This window comes from Hylobates moloch, unplaced genomic scaffold, assembly GCF_009828535.3.
Source record: "Hylobates moloch isolate HMO894 unplaced genomic scaffold, HMol_V3 SCAFFOLD_10, whole genome shotgun sequence".
NCBI classification, from domain to species: domain Eukaryota; kingdom Metazoa; phylum Chordata; class Mammalia; order Primates; family Hylobatidae; genus Hylobates; species Hylobates moloch.
Genome location: NW_026652285.1, coordinates 58,898,410 through 58,918,212, shown reverse-complemented (window position 1 = coordinate 58,918,212; position 19,803 = coordinate 58,898,410). Strand labels below are relative to the sequence as shown.

Here is a 19,803-nt window from a genome sequence, read left to right as displayed (position 1 = left end):
AGGTTGTCTGTTTCTTTAGTGAAGATTATTTGCCAGGGGTTAGATGCTTGATACTGCTGAGCATGTTCCACAGTGGTAGGGCATGGAGATATGGAGGGGGTAAGAAGTTACTATTTGCAGTTCCAAAGTTTTAGTTAGCCCTGTTGCGTAGTCTTCCTCTGTCGTCCTTGTTTCTGAGTGCTAGGTTGCTAGGTTCCTATTTTCCTGGGTTCTCCTTAGTATAATACCTGTTCCTTCTTCCCTCTTAGTTTTCCTTTTTGTCACTGTAGGTTTAAACATAACCAACCTTCCTTCCTTCCTCCCTCCATTCTTGAGAATTCTTGTTGCTTTTTTTTTTTTTGAGATAGAGTCTCGCTTTGTCACCCAGGCTGGAGTGCAGTGGTGTGATCTCAGCTCACAGCAACCTTCGCCTCCCAGTTCAAGTGATTCTCCTGCCTCAGCCTCCTGAGTAGCTGGGATTACAGGCTTGCACCACCAGGCCAGGCTAATTTTTGTATTTTTGATAGAGATGGAATTTCACCATGTTTACTAGGCTGGTCCTGAACTCCCAACCTCAGGTGATCTGCCCGCCTTGGCCTCCCAAAGTGCTGGGATTACAGGTGTGAGGTACTGCGCCTGGCCATTTATTTTTGATAAACTGCTATAATAAGCTCCTGTTAGAAGTTTTTAGACATTACACCACTCTTGATATTCTGATCATATATACACACATATATATGCATTTTTTCAAGAGATGTTTAACAGATATATACCATATATTGAATGTTTGCCATCAAATATTCTTAAATGTTACCTTGCAGCATATCACTTTCAAGTTAAAATGCCAGAAACAATGACAATATCTATAATTATTTTAAGGAATGCTATACAATGACACATTAAGGTGTAGATTCTTTTGACTTGTAATTCTTAGAATGATAATAGCAAAAATGATGCAAAAAATCTTCAGTGTGAGATTATGATGAAGCTACATTTTACAATTGTCTTTTTCAACCATAATGAAAATGGTCTCGGTGTCTAGCTGCAGACAGATTTACTCATTCTAGAGCTGCAGGCGGATTTACTCCTAGCTCGTTAAACATAGGATACATGACTGCATAGAAGGGCATATAAAACATGGAAATGGCCTCAGCTTCATTCTTCATCTCTTCCATTGTCATCTTCATTCAAACACCAATTACAGTAGAAAAAGCAGTGCTAAAAGGCACTTCATTCACTGCAGTATTCTCCTTTTTTGCGTGATAAAAGAATAAGGCACAAAACACACACTGGCAACTGAGGCACTGACTTCACTTCCCACCGATGGACCCTCTTCAGCTCCTGGATCTGTTCACTTTGGTAACGCCAGAAGGACTGGAGAGGAACCAACTTTATTTCTTTACTTTTACTGTAATCTAGTCCCAAGAGGAAGAGGAGAGAAATGCCTGTGGTTTATTTTACTGTGAACTGCAAGTTCAAATCATTTCTTATCTGTTGAAATACAGTTGGTTATGATATTAGTGCTCACCATTATTCTTTTCAACTCTATCAACTCTAATAAAATCCACAGGGAACTTTTCATGAGATGTGCTCTTAGTGTATTAATAGTTTCTTCTGTTTGTGGCAGCAACAGTACTTTTGAAATCACATAAGATTTTTTTCTCCCTATGGATATATAGTGATTTTTACTTAATTTAGAAATAGAAAAAAGTTACTTTGATTTTGTACTTGTGTCTTAAAAAAGAGTAAAACAAATTACAATTTAAAATTTCTCATTGACTTTAAAAACAATTCATGTAATTTTTGTACACAATTCTAAATATTTGTTTAGTTAAGGAAAATGAAAAAAATTATATGTCTTGTTGAAAAGTTTTGTTATTGAAGAAAAACATCCAGAATATCTTCTACTTCATCAGAGTATCTTCCGAAAGTATTAAGTTAAACAATTTGAAGTTTGCCCTTTTTGTGTGTTTGTTGTCTTTTTAAATATGACATTACTAAATATTTCATAAGTATGTGATTAACTTTTTTTTTTTTTGAGATGGAGTTTCGCTCTTGTCGCCCATGCTGGAGTACAATGGCACGATCTTGGCTCACTGCAACCTCCACCTCCTGGGTTCAAGTGATTCTCCTGCCTCAGCCTCCTGAGTAGCTGGGATTACAGGCACCCGCCACCACACCCAGCTAATTTTTGTATTTTTAGTAGAGATGGGGTTTCACCATGTTGGCCAGGCTGGTCTCGAACTCTTGTCCTCAGGTGATCCACCCGCCTCGGCCCCCCAAAGTGCTGGGATAACAGGTGGGAGCCACCACGCCCAGCCGTGATTAACTTTTTGAATTCACAGTAGTTATTCTACTGTTTGGTGATGCCAAAAAATTCTGCTTCAGTAAGCACTGGTATTTAAAAGATATTTAGAGTATTTTAGGGTTAATAGTTGCAAAATAAACTTGAAGATTTATAAAAATTATGTGAATTGAGATTTAAGGTTGTTTTAACATGTATAATGTCTAAAAATGAAAACTATTGTTTAAGGGAAGATGTACATAGAAGCTTTTACTAATTTGAAAATGTTCTTATATGGAAATAACACATATTGACTAGTATTTGACTACTGTGTGAATGGTGTACAGTAAGTGCACTAATCACAGGATGCTGTGATTGATTTATGTATTTTAAGGAGGAGTATTAGAACAGGAAGGATAATTTGAACTGTCTCAAAAGATCTTAGCATTAGGTTGCAAATGACATTATGTTAGGTTTCTGCGTTTTTGTAGCTCTGGATTTTGATAACAGTTTCCTGGCTGATTATAGATATTTTAATAGTCATACATTGCATTCTGAAGCAACCCAGCAGAAGCACATAGAACTCAAATGTTCTGTCTTTGTTTCCGGTGTTATCTTGTGTAGCCCATAATGAAAACTTACCATTGTATGGCTTCTGTGATATCTAATATATAGAAAAAAGAGTTATAAGTTTTTAATATCATTAACACTTTTCTTTTAGATTATCTGCAATTATGAAATGAAGTAACTCAAGATGAGCAAGTTAAAAGTGATACCAGAGAAAAGGTACTGTAATTCTAAATATCAGTATGCATAAGTTACAGAAATAATGTATGACAGAATTATTTGAAACTCAATACTTGACAAAGTATTATTTGTGTTTAAGTATAGTATGTTATATTTATGTAATTAAAAATGTTTATTAACGTTTAACTTTTCAGTTAAAATTGGAGTCAGCAAACTATGACCACCTCCTGTTTTTGTATGGCCTGTGAGCTCAGAATGGTTTTTACATTTTTTTTTTTTTTGAGACAGAGTTTCACTCTTGTTGCCCAGGCTAGAGTGCAGTGGCAGGATCTCGGCTCACTACAACCTCTGCCTCCGGGTTCAAGTGATTCTCCTGCCTCAGCCTCCAGAGTAGCTGGGATTATAGGCACCCACCACCACACCCGGCTGATTTTTTGTACTTTTAGTAGAGGTGGGGTTTCACTATGTTGTCCAGGCTGGTCTCGAACTCCTGACCTCAGGTGATCCACCCACCTCGTCCTCCCAAAGTGCTGGGATTACAGGCGTGAACCACTATGCCCGGCCAGTTTTTACGTTTTTAAATGGTTAAAAAAAAATAGTATTTTGTGATACATGAACATTATGTATAATTTGCATTTCAGCATCTATAAATAAAGTGTTTTTTTTGGAACACAGCCGTGGTAATTCATTTACATATTGTCTGTGGCTACTTTTCTATTAAAATGGTGAATTCGAGTAGTTATGACAGGGACTGCATAGCCCACAGTGCCTAAAATACATACTATTTGGCCCTTTACAGAAAAAGTTTAGGCCAGGCGCAGTGGCTCACGCCTGTAATCTCAGCACTTTGGGAGGCCGAGGCGGGTGGGTCATCTGAGGTCAGGAGTTCGAGACCAGCCTGGCCAACATGGCAAAACCCTGTCTTTATAAAAAATACAAAAATTAGCTGGGTGTGGTGGTGGACGCCTGTAATCCCAGCTACTCAGGAGGCTGAGGCTGGAGAATCGCTTGAACCCGAGAGTCAGAGGTTACAGTGAGCCCAGATCTCGCCACTGCACTCCAGCCTGAGCAACACAGTGAGACTCTGTCTCAAAAAAAAAAAAAAAGGAAGAAAAAAGAAAAAGTTTAACTGATTGCTGAGTTAAAGCACACTGATCATCTCTGTTAAAAGTTCTTAAATATCGCCGGGCGCGGTGGCTCACGCTTGTAATCCCAGCACTTTGGGAGGCCGAGGCGGGCGGATCACGAGGTCAGGAGATCGAGACCACAGTGAAACCCCGTCTCTACTAAAAATACAAAAAATTAGCCGGGCGTGGTGGCGGGCGCCTGTAGTCCCAGCTACTCGGAGAGGCTGAGGCACGAGAATGGCGTGAACCCGGGAGGCGGAGCTTGCAGTGAGCCGAGATTGCGCCACTGCACTCCAGCCTGGGCGACAGAGCGAGACTCCGTCTCAAAAAAAAAAAAAAAAAAAAAAAAAAAAAAAGTTCTTAAATATCAAGAAATTGTCTTAATGTTGGTTTTATTTCTTTCAGTTGAAAGACAATTCTGATTGTATATTGAAATTGTCTTGGCTATACAGCCATGAGCAAATGGTGTAACTTTGTGAAGCCTCAGTTTTCTCATCTGAACAATTATTTTAATGATAATGCTGTTATTATAAGGCTGTGAAGATTAGATGGTATTTGGCTTGGTAATTGACAGTGTATTAATACTGGTAATGAAAGTTTCTGCTTTGTAGCAATGTTCTTATGTTTACATGTATATAACTTGACATTCATAGGTATGCTTTAAGTATGTTTTATAATGAATAGTATACACACTGTTTAGATAAGATTTATTCCTTAAATTGCTAGGTTTTGCAGTTATTAACTATGTAATACATCATACCAAATTTCGTTTTAGTCACATACTTGTGTGATTTCTATAGGAAAGGAATTAGGCATTATTTGTATTTTAAAAAGGATCTTTTTAAAAAATGCCTTACTTTTTGCATCAGGTCAAACAAATAATGCTATTTCTACTGATTAGCTAAACTATCTAAAATTACTAGACCATTGTTCATAAAAATGTGAAATTACTTTTAGTTTGAAAGCCTCTGGCTCCTAATGTCATTTTTAATTTTTTTCTCCTGAAGTATATTTTATTGGATATATATATTTTTTTGTAGGGTAACTAATTTGGAATCACTGCAAATAGTTTTCATCTAAAATAAATTATAATTTCTAGTAAAACTTGTCATACTGCTCTGTGAAGAAAGCTGAATGCAATAAGGCAAATTGAGATAGATAGAAAAGGGTCAAAGCTCCCTTCCTATAGTATGGCATATTGAGACTGTGTCAGAGAACTTACAAGAATGTCTTCTAAGGGTCTGAAAAGTGGGGAGAAATAATACTTTCAAGTTTTGTTTTGAATTTTTTTCTTTCTTCAAATTTGATGAGAGCTCACCAATTTTCACAGAAAATCTTTTGTATACTTTCATGTCTCTAGAAGCTTCTGTAGCTACTGTCTTTGATTTCTTTCTTTTTTTCTTTGCCTCTTTTTGATTTATTTCTCAATTATGAAATACTTTTACCTAGCTTGGTACTAAATCTGTGAGAGTAGAAAAGAAACATGAGTATAACACTTAATACAGTGTATTGAAGAAAATGAGTGTAGAATGTGTTCTAAAAATAGAGCCCTATTCTCTTTTTACACAAAGCCTGTAAACTGATAAAGAATATCTGAACAAATGCAGTATGGTGACTTAACCAGTGTATAGTGAAGTGTTAAATTTTGAGGTGTATAGAATTAGAAAATAAGGTACTCATAAACAGGTGTTTATTGTGTGATAGGGACTTGAAGAGGCAAGGGCGGCTTGAGGGTTGGTAGAATATTCAGAATTGCTGAACTTAAAGATTCTAATTAGATAGATTAGATTGGCAGATTTAAAGACCATGGCAGTAGGTGGCAATTTAAATCAAAGCAGCACATCTAGTAAAATATAAGAAGCAGAAATTTTCTCTACACTTCACTCTCTACCATTATGTCATGCCCTAAATCTTATCATTAAAAAAACTCTAATTTCAAAATACTAATTTATTCTTTTCATTCTCCAACTATAATCTGTTATCTTGCTAGCTCACTTGCTCAAATATCTGTTCTCTAAGAGTTCTACCTCACCCAGAGCTCTAATCTGTTAACTTTTATTTTCTCTCATTCATCTCTTCCTCCCCCTCTTTTATTAGTATAGAATCTGTTGTCCTTTATTACACGTTCTTGCCGATATCTGAGATGTCTTTACCTCGCTTTAAATTTTTCCATCACATCCAAGAGACAAAGTCTTTACCCTGGATAACTTTTATTGAGCAGCTGAATGACATTGAAGGATGAACTCATTTAGAAGGTATCACTAAAAAAATGGTGACAGTGGGTATCCTTATCTTGTTTTCTGATCATAGGAGAAAAGCATTTTACCTTTAAACATTTTGTTAACTGTGCGTTTCTGTAAATGCTTTTTATCAGGTTGAAAAAATTCTCTTATATTCTAGTATGCTGAGAATTTCTTATCCAGTATGAATGTTTGATTTTGTGAAATACTTTTTCTGTCTGTTGAGATGGTTGCAAAGTTTTTCTCTTTTAGTTTATTAATAGGTGGATTATATTGAATGATGTTCAAATATTAAACCAACTTTGCATTCCTGTGATTGATCTTACTTGGTCATGATATATTGTTATTATTCTTTTCATATATTGTTGGATTTGATTTGCTAAAGGGTTGTTTAGAACTTCTGCATGTATGTTCATGAAGCATATTGTAATGTTTTTATCTGGTTTTGGTATTAGGTACTAGCCACATAGAATTTTGGAATCAGGAAGTATTTCCTCCTTTTCAGTTTTTTTGGAAGAGTTTGTATATAATTGGTATTATTTCTTTGTATGTTTGGTAATATTCGTCAGTTAAGGCACCTTGTCTTGGAATTTTCTTTGTGGCAAGTTCTTAAAGTATAAATTCATGGCCGGGCATGGTGGCTCACGCCTGTAATCCCAGCACTTTGGGAGGCCGAGGTGGGCAGATCACCTGAGATCAGGAGTTCAAGACCAGCCTGGCTAACATAGTGAAACCTCGTCTCTACTAAAAATATAAAAACTAGCCGGCTGTGGTGGTGGACGCCTGTAATCCCAGCTACTCGAGAGGCTGAGGCAGGAGAATTGCTTGAACCCAGGAGACAGAGGTTGCAGTGAGCCGACAGTGCCACTGGACTCCAGCCTCAGTGAAAGAGTGAGACTCTGTCTCAAAAAACAAACAAAACAAAAAACAATAAAGTATAAATTCACTTTCTTTATTAGATATAGATAGCACTATTCAGGTTTTTCTATTTCTTATTAAGTGAGTTTTGGTAATTTGTGTCTATGGTAGGCTGAATAATGGTCCCTTAGGAGATGTCCATGCCTTAATCCCTGGAACCGGTGAATGTGTTACATTACTTGGTAAAAGGGACTTTGTAGATATAAATAAATTGAGCATCTTGATGTAGAGAGATGATCCTAGATTATCTGTGTGGGCCCAGTGTAATCATAAGGGTCTTTATTAAGGGGAAGGTAAGAGGATCAGAGTCAGTAGTAGGAGATGTGATGATGGAAGCAAAAGGTTAGGGTGATGTAAAAAAGAGGCAATGAGCCAAGGAATACAGGTGACCTCTCGAAACTAGAAAAGGCAAGGAAATGGATTCTCCCTCAGAGCCTCTAGAAAAACCATTTCTTCTTCTTTTTAAAAAATTATTATTTTTATTATACTTTGAGTTCTCGGTTACATGTACAGAATGTGCAGTTTTGTTACATAAGTATACACGTGCCATGGTGGTTTGTTACACCCATCAACCCATCACCTACATTAGGTATTTCTTCGAATGTTATCCTTCTCCTAACCCCCACCCCCCCAACAGGCCCCAGTGTGTGATGTTCCCCTCCCTGTATCCATGTCTTCTTATTGTTCAACTGCCACTTATGAGTGAGAATATGCTAAAAACCATTTCTTCTTACACCTTGATTTTAGCCCAGTGAAACTGGTTTTGGATTTCTGATCTCTAGCCTGTAATACAATAATAAGTTCATGTTGTTTTCAAGCAGTGAGGTTAGTGGTAATTGGTTACAGCAGCAGTAGGAAACAAATACTTTCCTATGAAAGTATTAGGAAACTAATGTCTTTCAAGGCATTTGTTCATTTCTTCTATGTTGTCCAATTTATAGGCATAAAGTTGTTGAAGTATTCTTTTATGTTTTTACTGTCTAGCATTTATAGTGATGTTACTTTTCCATTCCTAATATTGGGAATTAGTGTTTTGTCTTTTTTCTCGATCAGCCTGGTTGGAAGTTTATCAATTCTACTGATACTCTCAAAGAACAAGCTTTTGGTTTCATTGATTTTCTTATGGTTTTGCATGTTTCTTTGATTTCTGTTTTGATTTTTATTATTTCCTGACTTGTGCTTATTTTTGAGTTTCATGTGCTCTTTTTTTCTTATTTTTTACATTGAAAGCTAAGGTCGTTGGCTTGAGACATTTCTGTTCTACTGTGGACATTTATTGCTGTAAATTTCCCCCTAAATACTGCTTTGGTGATATCCTGCTAATTCCGATATGTTGTATTTTCATTCAGTTCTAAATACCTTCCGATTTCCCTTTTGATTTTTCTTTGATCCATAGGTTATTTAGAAGCTTGTTATTTACTTTCCAAATATTTGAGGGGTTTCTAAAGGTTTTTACTGATTTTAGTTTAGTTCCGTAGTTGACTTGATTAGTGTCAGCACGATGTATTTTTTCTATTCTCTTACTTTTAGCCTATTTCTATCTTTAAAGTGCATTTCCTGTAGGCAACATGTATTGTGTCTGCTTTTTTTTTTTAATATACAGTCTGTCCTTCTCTGTCTTTTAACTGAGGATTTTAGATCCTATTTATTTATTTATTTATTTATTTTGAGATGGAGTCTTGCTCTGTCGCCCAGGCTGGAATGCAGTGGTGTGATCTCGGCTCACTGCAAGCTCTGCCTCCCGGGTTCACGCCATTCTCCTGCCTCAGCCTCCTGAGTAGCTGGGATTACAGGCGACTGCCTCCACGCCCAGCTGATTTTTTTTTTTTTTTTTTTTTTTTGTGTATTTTTAGTAGACATGGGGTTTCACTGTGTTAGCCAGGATGGTCTCGATCTCCTGACCTCCTGATCCGCCCGCTTCAGCCTCCCAAAGTGCTGGGATTACAGGCGTGAGCCACCACGCCTGGCCCTAGATCCTCTATATTTAACATGTTTAAAAATATCATCTTACTATTTATTTTCTCTTTTTTTTGGAGACAGAGTCTCGCCATGTGGCCCAGGCTGGAGTGCAGTGGTGCGATCTTGGCTCACTGCCACCTCTCTTCCTGGGTTCAAGCAATCCTCTGCCTCAGCTTCATGAGTAGCTGGGATTACAGGTGCCTGCCATGACGCCCAGCTAGTTTTTTTGTATTTTTAGTAGAGACAGGGTTTCACCATCTTGGCCAGGCTAGTCTTGAACTCCTGACATTGTGATCTACCTGCCTCGGCTCCCAAAGTGCTGGGATTACAGGCGTGAGCCACTGTGCCTGGCCTATTTATTTTCTATATGTCTCATTTTTTATTCTCTTCTTCCTCCTTTTCTTCTTTCTCTTAGATTAATGAGTATTTCTTCCTGTTTCTATTTCATCTTCTCGTTGGCTTAGCACCTTATTAGCTAGAACTCCATTTTGTTTTAGTGGTTTTTATAGGGTTAATACTATACATCTAGTATACTTATCATAGTTTATTTTTTAATGATACATCACTTCCTGCATAGCATAAAAACCTTCGATAGGCCGGGCGCGGTGGCTCATGCCTGCAATCCCAGCACTTTGGGAGGCTGAGGCGGGCGGATCACGAGGTCAGGAGATTGAGACCATCCTGGCTAACACGGTGAAACCCCGTCTCTACTAAAAATACAAAAAATTAGCCGGGTGCAGTGGCAGGCACCTGTAGTCCCAGCTACTCCGGAGGCTGAGGCAGGACAATGGCATGAACCCACGAGGCAGAGCTTGCAGTGAGTCAAGATCGCGCCACTGCACTCCAGCCTGGGCGACAGAGCGAGACTCCCATCTCAAAAAACAACAACAACAACAACAACAACAAAACCCTTCCATTTCCCCTCTCCCTAACCTTTGTGCTGTTTGTCATACGCTTACCGTTACATGTTATAGACCCAGCACACTACTTTTAGTTTAAATAGTTAATTATCTTTTAGATAAATTTAAATAATATATAGTATCATTGTCTTATCACTCATTTTCTACTTCTTTTTTTCTTTTTTAAAGAACAGAGATAGGGTCTCGCTATGTTGCCCAGGCTAGTCTGGAACTGCTGGTTTGAAGCTGCCCTCTTGCCTCAGCCTCCCAAAGTGCTGGGATTACAGGTGTGAGCTACCCCTCCTGGCTTCCTGGCTGCTTGCTTTTTTTCCTGAAGATAATTCTGTTGTCATACTTACCTTTGTTCTTCTGTGTATAACCTGTCTTTTGTTATTTGGCTGCTTTTTTCCCATTTTCTTTTAAAAATCACTGATTTTGGAAGGTTTGATTATGATGTCCCTTGATGTAGGATTTTTTTTTTTTTTTTTAATGTTTCTTGTGCCTTTAGTTTATTGAGCTTCTTGGGTATGTAGCTCACCAAAACTGGATAAATTTTGGCCATAATTTTATTACATATTTCTGTTCTTTTCTGTCTTGTCCTTCAGGAATCTTCAATGAAATGTATATGTCTTTCCTTGAAGTTGGTCCACAGATCACTGTCCTATCAAATTTTTTCTCTTAATTCTTTTTTCTCTCTCTTTTATTTTGGATACTTTTTATTGCTGTATCCTCAAGTTCACCCATCTTTTTTTTCTGACACATAAAATTTGCTGTTTATCTCATACAAAGTATATTTCATCTCTGACATTGTAGTTGGGACTTTTTAAATTTTTTTTTTTTATTTTTGAGGCGGAGTCTCGCTCTGTTGCCCAGGCTGGAGTGCAATGGCGCAATCTCTGCTCACTGCAAGCTCTGTCTCCCGGGTTCACGCCATTCTCCTGCCTCAGCCTCCAGAGTAGCTGGGACTACAGGCACCCACCACCACGCCCAGAGAATTTTTTGTATTTTTAGTGGAGACGGGGTTTCACCGTGTTACCCAGGATGGTCTCAATCTCCTGACCTCGTGATCTGCCTGCCTTGGCCTCCCAAAGTGCTGGGATTACAGGCGTGAGCCACCGTGCCCAGCCTTTTTAAATATTTTTTAAGTGACTAGTTTGGCACACATGTAATATAGTTACAACACCTATTTTAATATCCTTGTTTATTAATTATAATGTTTGTGTCTATTCTTTGTTCATTTTGATTGTTCCCATTATAGATTGTACTTATCTTTTTCTGTGCATGCCTGGTAACTTTTGATTGGTGATTTTTACCTTCTGCTGTCCTGGACATTTTTGTATTCCTTAAATATTCTTGAGCCTTGTTCTGGGATGCAGTTAAGTTACTTCAAAAAAGTGTGGATCTTTTGAGTCTTTCTTTTAATGTTTGTTAGATAGGACTGGAGCTATTCTCAGTCTGTCTGACTAAATTATTCCTTACTACTGAGGTTAGACCCTTGTGTGTACTCTATCCAGTGCTCTGCTAATTATGAAATTTTAAAATTTTGATTGGTGGGATCAGACACAATTCCCTGTCCTGTGATTACCTAGCAGTATTACTTTGAATCCTTTGATGATTTTTTTTCCTAGTCTTGGGTAGTTTCCTCACACTCCTGCGCTGATCTGTATTCAGCTGTATATTTGAGGGAGACTTTCTGCAGATCTCTGGAGTTTTCTCTGTGCTGCTCTCTCTCCTGTGGTTGTCTCTCCTTGGAATTCTAGCCATGATGGTTTCCCTGGACTCTTACCTTTACCTCCTCAACTAAAGAAGTCTGTTGGGCCGTCTGGGTTCTGCCTTCTTACATTGCCTGAAACTGTCAAGGCTGTAAGCTAGGGCAAGTACTTGGTTTACCTCATATATTTCCTGTCTTTCCATGTTGATAGGATATAGAAGCCCAAGGCCACCTTTAGTTTTCAGGTGGTAACTTAGTGGATTTATTTTATTTTTGCTTCTGTCTTATTTAACTTCTAAGCAGCAATTAACATTTCTTTTAGATGTTGTCCCTCCTATTTGAAACGTATTTCAGTTGGTGTCTGCGGTACCATTGTCTCTTGTTTTTCTTCCCACTTCATTGGCCACTGCTTCTAAACCTACTTATGGCACTTTTTCCTCTGTAGGACCTCTAAATAGTCCTCAGGACTCAGTCCTAAACTTTTTCTCCTTTTAACCTATACAGCGAGCGTCCTTAGACAATCTCATTTGACTCCTGTTGATTTAGATGTCATCTCTAGTGGAGACCAATCCCTCTGTATCTCCATGCCTATTAAGTATTGCCACCTGGAAGTTTCATAGTCATCTCCCACATTATATGTTCCCCCAAATTGAGCCTTTGCAAATCTTTGCATCCTCTAGTGTTACTCTGACTCGGTGAAATGACATTCTAACCATGCACAAGTGCAAGCCATAAATCTGGGAGTCATCCTTGACAATCTTTTCATTTAGCAGTCTTCATCCAGCCTACCAGTGAATACTGTGTTTTGTATCTATCACTAAAAGTAAATCACTTGTCTGTGTATTTCTCCATGCCCATTGTTGCTACCTTGACCAGGCTTTTATCATCCCTTTCTAAGACCACTGTAATAGTCTCCTTACTTACTTCTCTGCCTCTACTCTTGATTCCTTTATGTAATCCGTTCACTTCACAAGAGCCAGGAGGCCTTTAAAAATTGTATATCTAAACTTCCAGTTTGAACATCATTCAATAATTCTGTCTTCCCCATCTCTTCCTGGAAATTATTTAAAATCCTCAAAAAACTAGGAAGACTAAACAGCCTCATTCTTTGAAAATTCAGTTATTGGCAAGATTAGGAAACATTAGCTGCAGACTCAGCAATACATGTAAAGGCTGCCAAATGCAACTGAGACATTGGGCAGAAGCCACTTGGGAGGAAGTGAAGATAAGTACACATAGGGAACAGAGGGCTCAGAATAGCAGATCTCAGAAAGCTCCAGCAAAAATATACTTGTTGAAGGTTTAGGATGGACCCTAAATTGTTTTGCAACAATTTGACAACTCACTGTAACTGGGTTGTGCAGAGATGGGAAAACAATATTTCATGGATGGGGTTGGTCCAGAGCAGCAGATCAGGCAGGCTATTCAACAATTATGTAAACCGATAGCGTGTATCCAAAGTAGTCTGTCTCTGTGGCAGCAAAGGAGAGAGCCATTCAGTTGTGAGACCTAATTAATTTGAAATGCTACCCTGGTCTTCCTTCACTTCCCATCTTTTTATAGGAGCTTATACAAGTTACCAGTCAAGGAAAATTCAGCTCATTCAATGAGTAATTAAAAGGTACTGTTTAAAAAAAAAAAAAAGAGACAGAGAGTTGTTACCAGAAATAAGATTTTTAGGAAGCAGATGAAAATTCTCATGAAATATTTCACTACAAATTAAAAAAAAAAAAAAAAAACTGTTGATGCAGTTACCTCTGTGAAGATCATAAAACAGAAACAGATAAATTGAGAGATGATATTGTGAGTCAGCAGGAAGAGATGAAATGTGAACTGGCAATACTTAAAACAGAAGAGAAGGTATCACAGAAAGGACAATTAAATTAGCAGCAGTACGAAAGTAGATGGATACTGTAAAAGCACAGTAAAACACACGAAGAATAATAATGGAGAAAGTGAACACAATTTAATGGATGTAAACAAATGATTAAAGGGATTAGAGATGAAAGGTTAGATGTGAAAGACTGGCAAAAGAAATCCAATATACTTGTAACTGTAATTTCCAAGGAAGGAATGGAAACAGTGGAATAGAATGTATTACTTAAAAGGTATGTTTTTAGAAATGTATCCAGAAAACTTTTGGTTGAGTGCGGAGAGGGAGAAGGAAGAATGATGACTTAAAACACACAGGCTGTGTCAGAGAAAACTGAGCAAAGTAGGACATACGCTAGATAGCAGAACATATTCTACAAAAGTTTTGGACCTTAAAGATAGTCTTTTGGATAGCTAGGTAAAAAGATAAGATTATATGGGGCAAAAAGAATCAGGCTGCTTTTAACAACAAAGCCTGTTCACCTTGAATTTAGAACTCTCTTGAACAACCTGAGTCAAAGAGGAAATAAAAACAGACGTTTGAGAATACCTTGAATATAGTAATGAAAGCAGACACTAACCTTTGGAAACAGGTGAATTAGTTCCCAAAAAGGAATTCACATTTTTTCCTTTCCTAGTTGACCTGTTGGTAAAGATAGGTAAAAGATAGTACATCTGAGTTGATCTCATAGAAATAGAGAGTGGAATAGTGGTTATGGGGGCTTGGAGAGGGTTGTTTTCCCTGTTTATAAAGCAATCTGTCAGAGTCTGTTTTTGTCCTCTGTTACGGTGTTTTACATTGTCTTCTGTTCATGGTGTTCCTGATGTGGACTGTTTGATCACTCCTACAATATAGTAACTGATTTAATTCTTTATAAACATATACTTTAGTTCAGATAAAAAGTTGGACAGGTGCAGTGGCTCATGCCTGTAATCCCAGCACTTTGGCAGGCCGAGGCGGGTGGATTACCTGAGGTCAGGAGTTTAAGAGCAGCCTGGCTAACATGATGAAACCCTGTCTCTACTAAAAATACAAAAATTAGCTGGGCATGGTGGCGGGTGCCTGTAATCCCAGCTATTCGGGAGGCTGAGGCAGAAGAATCACTTGAACCAGGGAGGCGGAGGTTGCAGTGAGCCGAGATTGCACCACTGCCCTCCAGCATGGGTGACAGAGCAAGACTCCATCTCAAAAATAAAAATAAAAATAAAAATAAAAAATAAAATAAAATAAAAAGGCCAGGTGTGGTGGCTCATGCCTGTAATCCCAGCACTTTGGGAGGCCAAGGTGGGTGGATCACTTGAGGCCAAGAGTTCAAGACCAGCCTGGCCAACATAGTGAAACCCCGTCTCTAATACAAAACTTAGCCTGGTGTGGTGGCACATGCCTGTAATCCCAGCTACTCTGGAGGCTGAGGCACAAGAATCCCTTGAACCCAGGAGGTGGAGGTTGCAGTGAGCCGAGATCCTGCCACTGCACTCCAGCCTGGGTGACAGAACAAGACCCTGTCTCAAAAAAGAAAAAAAAAAGTATAGTGTGCTTAATATATATAGCAATTTATTAGTTTAGATATAGGCTAAGCTGATGTAATAGATACCTCAGAATACAATGGCTAAATATTCAAGCTTATTTCTATTTTATAACCTAGAGGTGGTTGTTCAAGGGTGGCAGAATGGCTCTGCTTTTCCTGAATATGTGACTTCTATCTCTGGGTCCAAGGCATTTTCTCTTGTTGTCACCGTATCATAGCCAGTGGGAATGCAGAAAGGATGCAGCTCTTATTCTTAAAAGCAAAACTTGCAAAGTAGCTCACATCTCATCTGACTATACATTTCACTTGCCAGGACTTGGATACATGGCTATGCCTAGTGTGGTTGTCACAAGGGCTGGTCACATATATTTTAGTTCTTCTTTTGGGTACCTGGCAGGGTTGTATTGTATTTTCTTTGAGGTTAATCTGTGGCTGTGTGACTTGCTGTAGCCAGTGAAATGAGCTGAAGTGATGTTTGTCATTTCCAGGTGAGAGCTTTAGGAGCTAGTGCACCATTTGCCACATCTTTCTCTCTTTTTTTTCCTCTTGGTGTTGCGAACATGAAAACATCTCTGGCAGCCTAGGTCGTTAAATGAGTAGAGTCTCCTGCTGACTTGCACTGTACACGTAATGTGAGCAGGAATTACACTTTCATTGTGTTGAATAAGCCAAGGGGATTGTGGAGTTGTTCATTTTGGCAGTATAACCTAGCCCAGAAGTTCTCAAGGTGTTAGCTGTGGACCTTAGAGGGATGCGGTCACAACCATTTTCATAGTAGTACTGAGAGATGATTTGCTTTATTCATGCTCATTTTCTCATGAGTATAAAGTGCTGTTTTCCAGAGGCCTCATGATGTGTGATACTGTAACAGATTGAATGCAGAAGTAGGTATGAGACTCTGTCTTCTACTGAGCCAGACATTAGAAGAGATTTGTAGTAATGTAAAACACTGCCGCTCTTCTCTCTAATTTTTTTTCTTTTTTGGTAAAATACAGATACCATTTATAAAAATGTTATGTAATGGATTATTTTAAGTGATTTAATGATGAATGAGTGTACTACTTGAAAATTTGTTCAGTTTTAATTTGTATTATGGTAAAAAAAAAATCCATTCCACATAAAGTAGAAGAAAACAGTTATGTGTTTAGTATTTGGAGAGAAACAGTAAAAATGTGATTAAAGCCAGAATAATAGTTATTATTGAGCAGAAATTTCTGAAAGATAAGGTGCATTTTGAAAATAAAGCCATATTGTTTGAAATTGTTTTACTACCATGCATCCTGTGTAATTCTAAGACTTTCGTATATTTTTATGGATTTTTTTTTGCTGCTTTTTTTTTTTTACCGTATTTATTTTTACCGTATTTACAGTCTTTATTACCTGCATTTGAGTTACATTTTAAGGTGAAAAAGATAGTGTAATTTATTTATAATGTGAATATAGGTTTTATATCCCTTGCCCTTAGGAAATTATTTGTTGCAAAGACAATATCTGCATATCATTGGGACTTTTGCCATATTCAAGAAAATTTATATTTTTAGGAAAATAGCTCCAAGATTGAATATAAACTCAAAGAATCAAAAGCAGCATGAGACCAATACAGTGAAACAAATATTTGAGTGATAATGCCCTTAAAATATTTATTTGGGCTGGGTGTGGTGGCATGTGCCGATGGTTTCAACTTTTTGGGAGGCTCATGTGGGAGGATCGCTTGATCCCAGAAGTTTGATCATCCTGGGCAGCGTATAGTGAGACCCTGTCTCTTAAAAATAAATAAATAAATGAAATTATTTAAAAATATATGCATTTGAAGTTAACTTGATTTGATGTGTTTCACATTGATCATTTTTTTCAATTCTGTAATTTTCTCACTGTTACATATATAACACTGACAATTACAAATGGAACCTCTCAAAGCTGGTCTCAGCCTTATTTTGATACATCTAAAAATAGGGTTAGGTGTGTAATCCCAGCACTTTGGGAGGCCGAAGTGGGTAGATCACGAGGTCAGGAGATCGAGACCATCCTGGCTAACACAGTGAAACCCCATCTTTAATAAAAATACAAAAAAATGAGCTGGGCGTGGTTGCGGGCGCCTGTAGTCCCAGGTGCTCAGGAGGCTGAGGCCGGAGAATGGCGTGAACCCAGGAGGCGGAGCTTGCAGTGAGCCGAAATCGTGCCACTGCACTCCAGCCTGGGTTACAGAGCGAGACTCTGTCTCAAAAAAAAAAAAAAAAAAAGAGGGTTAGGTGGGGAAGATACATTTCCTCCTCTAAGTGTCTTTATTTAACATTCCTCTGCTTTGCAGTGTAGTATCTGAAATTGCTTATGTATAGCTTTGTTTCTTTCATTTGCCTCCCACCGCCCTCAGATTTTCCAAAGCCAAAATGTAGTCAAATGGTAGAGCTGCCCTCTGGTGTTCACCCTCTGACCCTTAACATGAGTGTCAACCAGCAGTCTTACAAATTTTAGAGCTGAGTTGGGAAGTGGTTTAGAATATAATTTTTTTCCATTTTCATTCCATAGATAAAAATAAAAATAAATTTATTTAACTGTTTATTTCCATTTATTTGCCTTTAAAAAATTTACCCATCTATCCATCTATCATTTGGAAAAGGATGATTCTCACAAAGGAATCACTAAGATGCAAGTTTTTTTTTTGTAGTGGTAAATTTATTTTAATTGGCGTAATTAATTTTTTAACTAGTCAGGGTTACTGGCAAAGCAAGCTCTTAATTTTAGGACCTGTGTTCTATTCACTGTGTTTTGTATGTTTGTGAATTGTATGTTGAATTTTTTGAATAGATGTTTTATTAACTGCTAAAAAAAATAACAGATGACCTTTTAAAAGAAAAATAACGAAAAACAAAATGGTCAGTTATTAAATTTTAGAATGTTGGTTTCTGTGAGTACAAATTTCTCTCAAATCTGGGTTACGGAAATTTTTAAAAAGATATGTTTGCTCTCTAGTATACAGATTGTGGTGACTTACGTATCATTTCTCACCAAAAAAAAACCAGATCAAGATCACTAAACGTACAAGATAAGCCTAAAAGAGCAGTTCTCAAACTTTTTGGCTTTGGAACCTTTTTCTATTATAAGTTGATGATACTCCAAAAAACTTCTGTTCATGCAGATTATTTTATCTGTTGGTATTTATCATATAACAAATTAAGACCCATAATTTATCATATTACAAATATTTATCAATTCATTTAAAAAATAATAAACCCAGTACATAACATAAAATGTTTTTGCATTAAAAATAAATATGCTTTCCTAAACAAAATAGATTTGGTAGGAAGAGTGGCATATTTTATTACATTTTTACAGATCTTATTAATGTCTGGCTTAATAGAAAACAGATTCTCTTATCTGCTTCTGAGTTTACGTGTTATATGTAAATATATATACACGTACATATTTTTTGTGTGTGTTGTATTGTTGAAGGATACAAAGAAGACATATCTAGGTTCACACAGAAATATATAGTAAAGGAAGAAGTACTTTAGTAGCCTTTTTAGATTGTTGTCCTTTGATTTATGGTGGAGGAAAATAAAATCGTGTGTTCACTATTTGGAGAAAAACAGTAAAAATGTGATCAAAGCGAAAGTCATAGTTAGAATGTAGAACAAACAGTTTTAAATGAAAATGTGCTTTGGAAATAAAACCATATTAGGTGAGATTCAAATTGAAATAGATATTCCTTGATATTACACTAAAGCTTGATAAGTGGCAATGTCTTATAGGTTGGTTACAATGTAGAATCTGAAACCATATTAGTGAACTTTTGTACTCTGTTACATTAAAATCCTTTGGTCTATCTTACACTTAAAATAGTTCTTTTACCCACGTCTGATTTTGTAACACCATGCATTGGTCATTCGGAAAGTACTGATTTAATTATGCAAATCTTGTAAATGTTGATTGATACTTTTTTTTTTTTTTGAGACAGAGTCTTACTCTGTCACCCAGTCTGGAGTCCAGTGGCACAATCTTGGCTCACTACAGCCTTTACCTCCCAGGTTCAAGCAATTCGCCTGCCTCAGCCTCCCAAGTAGCTGGGATTACAGAAGTGCGCCACTACGCCTGGCTAATTTTGGTATTTTTAGTAGAGATGGGGTTTCACTGTGTTAACTAGGCTGGTCTTAAACTCTCAACCTCAAGCGATCTGCCCACCTTGGCCTCCCAAAGTGCTGGAATTACAGGCATGAGCCACTGCGCCCAACCGGGTTGACACATTTTTTACACAATATTAAAAAATTATATTTGTTAATATCACCATTGATTTTATGAGAAAATTCTTTAAATATTGAGACACTGTCAAGGTCATTATGGTAGATCAGTGTTTTCCAAAATTCCAATTTTTGCTTGAAAGCTCAAATTTTATCATCAGCAGCAAATCTATTAGTTGTTTCCTTTGAAGTGACAGGCTCACTTTGCTTATCTCCACGGAAAGAGAATGTCTGGCAAAGGCCAGGTGTGGTGGCTCATGCCTGTAATGCCAGCACTTTGGGAGGCCAAGGCAGGCAGATCAC

General features: G+C 37.5%; 1 protein-coding gene across 7 annotated transcripts in view; it reads left to right on the top strand.

Moving 5' to 3' along the window:
- Positions 1–19,803, top strand: part of AGTPBP1 (ATP/GTP binding carboxypeptidase 1) — a 202,615-nt gene that overhangs the window by 31,474 nt on the left and 151,338 nt on the right. For 5 of the 7 annotated variants that reach the window (XM_032164424.2, XM_032164422.2, XM_032164421.2 and 2 more), the window contains exon 2: positions 2,985–3,049. The exons of the other annotated variants lie outside the window; for them this stretch is intronic. In XM_032164424.2, coding sequence (XP_032020315.1) covers positions 3,018–3,049 — 32 coding nt within the window. In that variant the 5' untranslated portion in view covers positions 2,985–3,017. The remainder of the gene's footprint in view (positions 1–2,984; positions 3,050–19,803) is intronic. 7 annotated transcript variants of the gene reach the window in all.